Source organism: Penaeus japonicus, unplaced genomic scaffold (genome assembly GCF_977035675.1).
Source record: "Penaeus japonicus unplaced genomic scaffold, GWHDUDI00000001_assembly GWHDUDI00000033, whole genome shotgun sequence".
Lineage (NCBI taxonomy): Eukaryota > Metazoa > Arthropoda > Malacostraca > Decapoda > Penaeidae > Penaeus > Penaeus japonicus.
In genome coordinates, this window is record NW_028234435.1 from 22217561 (window position 1) to 22225060 (window position 7500).

Here is a 7500-nt window from a genome sequence, read left to right on the forward strand (position 1 = left end):
CACTGGTGTGTTGCCCCGTCACCAGGCACTTTGCCGTGTCACATGGGTGTGACACCCTGTCATCATTAGATTAAGATTTAAACTCTCTCACTATGTTATCTACTCTTGGTTGACCGTTCTGGATGGGTGTCACTACTGTGTTGATGGTCATGTCAAGATCCACTTAACAGTAATGTGCAGAGCTACAGCCTTCTAGAATTGATCTTTTTGTGAATAATTACCACAGGAATGTGGATGCATAGCAAACAACTACTGAAATCACTGAAACAGCAGTAAATAACTTAACCCTCTCTGGACGGGTGGTACACTACAGTACCGCGCATTCAAGGCCCGTTCACTGGGTGATGCCATACGGCGTTGTTTATTTAACTGATTTAGTCCTATGCGTTCGAGAGCCCCGGCATTGTAACATGCAAGGCTGGAATGCCACCGTTGTGACTGGGTTAATAAATGGTCACTCGATTGTAAAGACCTGTTGCTTGAGCTGTTGCTTGGCCTACACTGATTTAAGTAACTCATCAACATTCAATTAATCCTTTCCTTTCCAACTACTAATTCTCTCACTAGTGATATCACATTATCCTTAATCTTTCTATTGCTGCCTGATTCAAGCATTTTATCACTCCTTTCAAAATACACTTCAAAATACTTTATATTCTGGGAGAGAGAAATATGTAAACTTTTCATTCCTTCATTTATCTAATCTTTTCTTCACATTTGATTATTTAATCCCATATTCATATCATAATTTACTCTTTCTAGCCCAGAAAAGAAAACAGGACAGCTAACCAAGCCAACACACCTGGAACACTTGCTATGCACAAGAGGTGGGAGGAGCACACATGGAAGGACTCCAGGATGTCTGCTGGGTTATTGGCATCTATTACTGTGACTTTGCTAATAGAATGTGTTGATGTGCAGATCCAGACAAGAGAGGAGAGGGTTTGCTCCAGGAGTTCTCCATCTCTTCTGTCCTTTTCATGCTCCTGGGTAAGGTAAAAGAAAAAATGTTTAGAAATATTTTTAAAATATCTAAATCAATATCTATCTATCTACACAAAAGGAATAACAGATTGGATGACTGTTAAAAAATGAACTTATTCATGTAAAAACTTATATGCACCTTGAGTTCCATGTCTAACTTGTCCACTTCATCCCCTGGCTTCACCTCTGTTGTCTCTGTGTCCCCTGAGTAGAAGACGCTGGCACCCACAATGTTGCCACCATCTTTGGTTCTCCCCCCAGTAAGATTCACACCTGCTGCACACCAGATCTGTTTTGGGAATCAAAGATGTTGGTCTGTTATACCCATTTCCATTCACTGATGGGAATAATCTTTGTTTATCCATTCAGTAATTTTATTTTTACTTCTAGTCCATATACAAACCTTCATCCCTGGTTCTTTCTCCATCAGTGGGCGGCAATAAACAGGTACTGGGACAGGCACGTGTGTTGAGGCTGAGCTCTTGGGCTGGGCCTGTGGGCCCTCAATGGCCTTCTGCCCTGTCTTAGCGGGCAGACTCCAGCCATATGCCTGCATTCGCCCGTCGTCCTTCTTGACATGAGCACGGACCTGCCTGTATTGCTCTCGCCTTTCGGTGGCTCGGCGCTGTTGGTACTTCTCAGAGGAGCTGGAGGAGGGGTAAAGGAAGGTGAGGGGAGACGGCTCCCGACTCACGTCATCTGGGCTGTCTCTGTGTGGTGTGTTTATGGTGTGGAGTGGGAAGAGGCAGGAGAGGTGTGACAGGGGGAGAGGAGAGGACCATGGACAAGGAATAGGAGAAAAAACAAACAACAACATGATTTATCCATGCACGTCACTGAGTAGTGTGCCTTGGTTAATGGGAGTGCAAGTGCTGGATTTTTTTTTTACTGGGGCAGGCCACATGCTGGGCTCAGGTTTTGCTAACATTCATGGTTTAAAGATATTCAATTACGTATTTTGATCAAGCATGAGGGAAGTAACAGAAAAAAGTATGGGATAGTCTATATTTGTGATCTAAAAAAATTACTACACATAAAATTCAGCATTCCATTTAATAACATGTGATCCAAACAGTTTTAATTTTGTAACTTGACATCAGTATTAGAAAAGAAAAAGAAAAAAGAACAAAAATAGAAATATATATGGGATAAACAACATGCAAACCATGGATAACAACAAACTAAAAATAAAAATTCTAAAGTAATGAAGGTATCAGTTTAAGAAATAATTGTTCAATATACAGTCTACCCTTACAAGATAAGTGATTATCCTGGCCATATTTTTGTTAACCCATTGACAGCGGGTCGCATGATTTGCTGCCAAGGCAGAGTCGGTCCTAGACACAGATGGCACAGTGCCAAACAACAAAAACCCGCCACATAACTGTATACATGTTTTATTATAACTGCGAACAATGGGTTAATAACCACCTCTCCTTGATATGAAGTAATACTTTGTCAGTGCCCTCCCACCAATTGGCAATGTGCTACTTTTCAGCAACTGACAGTCGCAGATCAGAACAAACAGCCTGGCTATGGTCTATGGCAATCAACCCCTTAACATCAGATGACATGATATTGATGCTATGGCTTGGCTGGTCTTTCAGTCAGGTGATGTGAATGTCTCATCATGGTTTTGCGTGGCCTTCATGCCGGATGATCGTGTGTGTAGCAGCTGCTCACTACCTCAGCATAAAAATGGCACATGGCACTAGACCTGCACACTGTGAAATAGCCCAGCAAGATGACCAGTTGCTGCCATATCAGCCCTGTCATTTACTGGTTAAAGTACTTACAGGAAACATCTTCAAACCTAATAGGATTACATGATAAAATATGATCACCTATTGGTCTCAGGAAAATTGTAGTGTAAACAAGACACATATACTAGTACCTATTACAATGTATGTGCATACCTAATGAAATAAGTTTTATCTAATCAAAATCTTATAAATCCATGAAAAGGAAAACCTTTTATAAATATTATTTCATAGTTTTAGCTGATGAAGATAACAAGTAACATCAACATCCAAAGCTGCATCCTGAAGGGGAGTGCAAATCAGTGAGTTGCAAATTGCTTCATCTATTGTTTTAACCCGTTAACGCTGGATGACGTGATGTCATGTCATGGGAATATTTTGCTCCTGCCAAATGACATCCTATCACATCATGATCTCTCCCTCAAAACACATGTTTTGTATTGTTACATATGCATATACTCAGGTGTTCTATTTTTATACACATTTTTCTTTGTTTCTGAAAATAGTGTAAACAAATATAAAAAAAACTTCCTATTACCACCTCAATGCATTGGGCAGGTAAAAGCGCTCTGGGTTTGAAGGAAGGAGTTGCAGCTATTGAACAAATTATTTGGGGTTAGATATGGAATCAATGGATACATCTGCTGTTATGGACTCCTCAATTTGACAAACAGGGCCTTCCCCTCTTTTAGTGCATTATGATCAGGGTAGACTGTATCGATAAGATTTTTTTATAAATTAGATGCATTTAGAATAATTCAAAATGAACTGAGAACATAACTTTATGTGAATCTATAACAATTTAAATGAATATAAGAAATAATCTTTAAAAGTATAAAAAATAAAGCAAACTTAATAATTTAAAAGCAAACGGACTCATAACAAGACATAAGATCAAAGATTTTCAAAAACTGTTGTCTTCATAATTTTAAGAGGCTATAAAAACACACAGACAGACAAACAAAATTACACAGAACACTAAGTTATACATGGTAAAAGAAAAGGAATCCAAAGCTTTTAACTTGGACTACGGGATTGGGTAATAAGGGAGGACTTGTTCAAAGTGTATTAGCAAGGTGTGTATAAATGTATATATTCTGGGGAAGAACATAACTGCCAAGGAACTCCTATCAATAAAAGTGTGCCTTGATCACAAGACTTGATATGATGTCTTTCCAAATCAAGCTGTGAAACTACAATACATAATTTACTATCATCATTATCATATATCACTAACTTTTCTCTTTTATATTGGTTTCTGTAGGCCAAAGGCCTTCTTCAGATAAAAATGTATTTTTTTGCCTATCCTCCTAATTTTATGGCAGCTCAACTAATGGAAGAAACAGTTAATGGGCATCATTTTATAGATTATCTAAGACTTTGCTATGGTGCTGATTTCCTTCCATAAAGGGTCTAGCAGCTATTAAATCTTACTCTGCAAAACATACCCATCTATCTAAGGATCTGTTTTACCTAGAAATAAGGAAAATCCCTCTACTTTCCTGCAAGGCAAGTCTACAACAAATGTAGCCTCTACAAATAAATACAAACTTCAAAACTTACAATTCTGCATCAAATATCTCAAGGCCTTTGCGTCTGTGGTCGGAGAGCTTTTTCTGCCGCATTGTCTCAAGGGCTGGTGTGACCTGGTGTGTTGGTGGACTATAGCGAACATTACCATAAGGAAGAGGCTTTCTCTGGGGCTTTTCTGATGTACTAAACAAGTTGCTGAAGCTGAAAAACAAGTGAAAATAAAGTAAATTTCTTTCCATGGATGATCAGATCAATATAATTTTTCTTGCCTTAGAAAATTCCAAATGGAAACTGGAGGAGGAGGAAGAGGAGGAGATAGAAGACAAGGGAGGAGGAAAATAAAAAGGTAAAATGGAATCACATTATCTATGCTTACAACTTCCAGATTGTCTGTTTGCTCTTCTTATCCACATTGGGGTCATTGCGTGTGGCCCTGATCATCTCAGTCCAGCGAACAGCTTCCTGCAACTCCATGAATCGCTCCTTGTATTGGTTCCTCTCCATCAGCACTCGGGCCATCTCTACTCGGGTGAACCTTTTGCGCTGAGCCATAGGAACGTCCTCCTGTGGCAAGGTAGCTCCTATAGTTATCCATTCCAGCTGCCTTATTTGCTTATGAATTCACTACTCTACTTTGCAGAGAGTTTACTTGATTTCTATATGAACTTTCTGCACAGAGGTGTTTAAATACTCAATTGCTTATAACACATCTATCAACAATTAATTAACCCTTTAACGACAGGTGACAAGATATTACGTCAAGTGGTGGTAGCGTCATTCACTGGGGATGAGATATTTTGTCATGGCTATCCTCCTGGGTGATCGGGCGCATAGCACTAGGCCGCGGCCAGTGCAGGTGAATAGCCCGAGGTGTCAGGCTTACATGTTTGAAATATCCCGGCATTTTGACCATTTAGAGCCAAAACAGCCTCATCGTTAATGGGTTAACCCATTAACAACGGAGCTATTTTGGCTCTAAATAGTCAAAACGCTGGGATATTTCAAACGCATAAGCCTAACGCCTCGGGATTCTCGCCCGCACTGGCCGTGGCCATGTGCTATACACCCGATCACCTGGTTTGCTGGCCAGGAGGATAGCCACAACAAAATATCTTGTCCCCGTCGGCTGATCCTGCCACCCGTTGTTAACAGGTTAAGATTCAACAAGAAATACATTGCTATGGAAGTATGAGAATAAAAAAGGAACCATACCTCGTCATCTGACTTGTTGGCCTTTGCATTCTTTTCAAACTCTTCTTTGACTTTTTTCACTTCATCTTCTAACTCTGTGATCCTTAGCTTCAGTCTGGACTTGACGGCATTCAGTGATTTGATCTCCTCTCGCAGGATTTCTTGCTCACTAGGATAAAAATTGAACACATCATTTACATTCAGTAATACATATTTTCAGAGGCTCATTCTTAAACAGGGGTATATTTTGCAAAACATTTGCTTATCATAGCTAGCTTAACATACAGATATATCATTAAACAAGAAGTAAATTTCACTGTCTGGTCACACATCTGAAACACATGTTATACGCACTTCACCTTTCAGTTGTGGCATCTCTGTAAACATAAAAATCCAATATTAATCCACAGCACAACACACAAAACCAGAAGAAACTCATTCAACACTTTACCTTGTTAATTCATCTACTTTGGCAATAAGGTCATCTTTCACAATGTTTAGGGCATTCCTGCAAAACAAAACATTCTGTCAGTCAGTCACCCAGTTTAATGGGAGGTTAAAATAAGCACACACATTTATCTTTCATGTTGCTCTCTTAATACACTTAATCAAATGCTTTTCAATGACTGGTAATAAAAAATCCATCGCTGGCATAAATAAGGAAAAGCCACAAAAAGCAAAATATATTCTTTACCAATTGATAATTCTGGGAGTATTACAACTTCTAAACTGAATTCCACTCCAAGCCAATTTTTTTTTAAACAAGGAGGAAAATCAAATTCAATATCAAATGATTTGTTCAAAGACAAAAAGAATGAAAGAGGGAAAGCAAAGACTAAATGCAAAAGCATAACTCATAACTAAAATATCAAAAACAACTAAACTTGGCAAACAAAGACAAAAAAGGAAAATAAAAAATAAAGAGCTTGAAAAACTTACTTAGTTGCCAGAAGTTCGTTGTTTTCCATGATCAGGTTTTCCACTTCCTTGCCCATTCCTGTAATGACACAATATAAGCAATTACATGTGTATAGGATAACCACTGACTTGCTGCTCTGTATTAACATGTTTAAAAGATATGTTACTAATAAAGAGGAAAGGAAAAAAAATCTGAAGATCGGGAGGGGATGATCATAAAACACTAATCTACTTATATGAGAGAAAAAAAAGAGATGTGTGATTGGAGAGAAAGAGATAAAAAAGTAAGATAAGGGAACCCAGTCAGTTAATAGGACACATAAAGAAGAGGCAGAGAGACAGATTGATAGATAGAGTATGCAAATGAACATTTATTTCTACTCTATTTTTCTACATTTCTCGACAAATCTTGACAAACCACAATCTTACCAAAGAAGTTGTCAGTGACTGTTGCCGCAAACAATCCCAGTCCGCGTATGGGGCCATTAGGGTGCAGTCAGTATTGTTGTTGTTGATGATGTTGTTGATGTAGGGGGGGGAGGGTTGAGGGGGGATGAACGGGAGGAAAGCACACACGTGTTAGTTCTCACAATTCACAAACAAAGTAAAGCTGACATGCTCTGGTTATGGCTTTTTAACTCTCTTCTTCACTATCATTGTCACTATTTTAACTTTATTTTTCTTTTCTTTTAAAAGAAATGCTTGGGAACATTTGCATATCTCTATTCCCAACTTGTGAGCTATAAAACCAATGCAGGAGCCTTCATTAAACAAGGTAGAATTAACTAAAAGAATTTAAAACATAAAAAAAAGATAATAGGCAGTATACTGTTGGTGCAATACTGTGAACTAAACATGACAGAAACTGCAATGCTTTAAAACAAGCAAACCAAAGTTAATATAAAGGCCAGACAGGGAACATTTGGTTTGGTATCCTTGATATAAACCAAACATCTTTCTCTCCCTGATCTATTCAGATGGAATACACATCTACTTTAGCATGATCATGCACTCTTTGTTAAGTGGATATTCCAATTAAGATGAAATTTCAGCCTTTAAATTACTTATAACTTGGTAATATTCTATTACTTTTACTCCAGATATACAAAAGATT

At 38.4% G+C, this 7500-nt stretch overlaps 1 protein-coding gene across 50 annotated transcripts in view; it reads right to left on the minus strand.

Moving 5' to 3' along the window:
* syd (JNK-interacting protein syd) overlaps positions 1 to 7500 on the minus strand; it is a 91999-nt gene that overhangs the window by 21521 nt on the left and 62978 nt on the right. For 22 of the 50 annotated variants that reach the window (XM_086530515.1, XM_086530508.1, XM_086530514.1 and 19 more), the window contains 9 exons: positions 6816 to 6833; positions 6408 to 6465; positions 5920 to 5976; positions 5490 to 5637; positions 4654 to 4841; positions 4308 to 4478; positions 1388 to 1694; positions 1124 to 1273; positions 803 to 986 (listed from right to left, as the gene is read on the minus strand). In XM_086530515.1, the coding sequence (XP_086386641.1) occupies positions 803 to 986; positions 1124 to 1273; positions 1388 to 1694; positions 4308 to 4478; positions 4654 to 4841; positions 5490 to 5637; positions 5920 to 5976; positions 6408 to 6465; positions 6816 to 6833 (1281 nt within the window). The remainder of the gene's footprint in view (positions 1 to 802; positions 987 to 1123; positions 1274 to 1387; positions 1695 to 4307; positions 4479 to 4653; positions 4842 to 5489; positions 5638 to 5919; positions 5977 to 6407; positions 6466 to 6815; positions 6834 to 7500) is intronic. The other 28 variants (XM_086530538.1, XM_086530530.1, XM_086530532.1 and 25 more) reach the window with 11 other exon arrangements.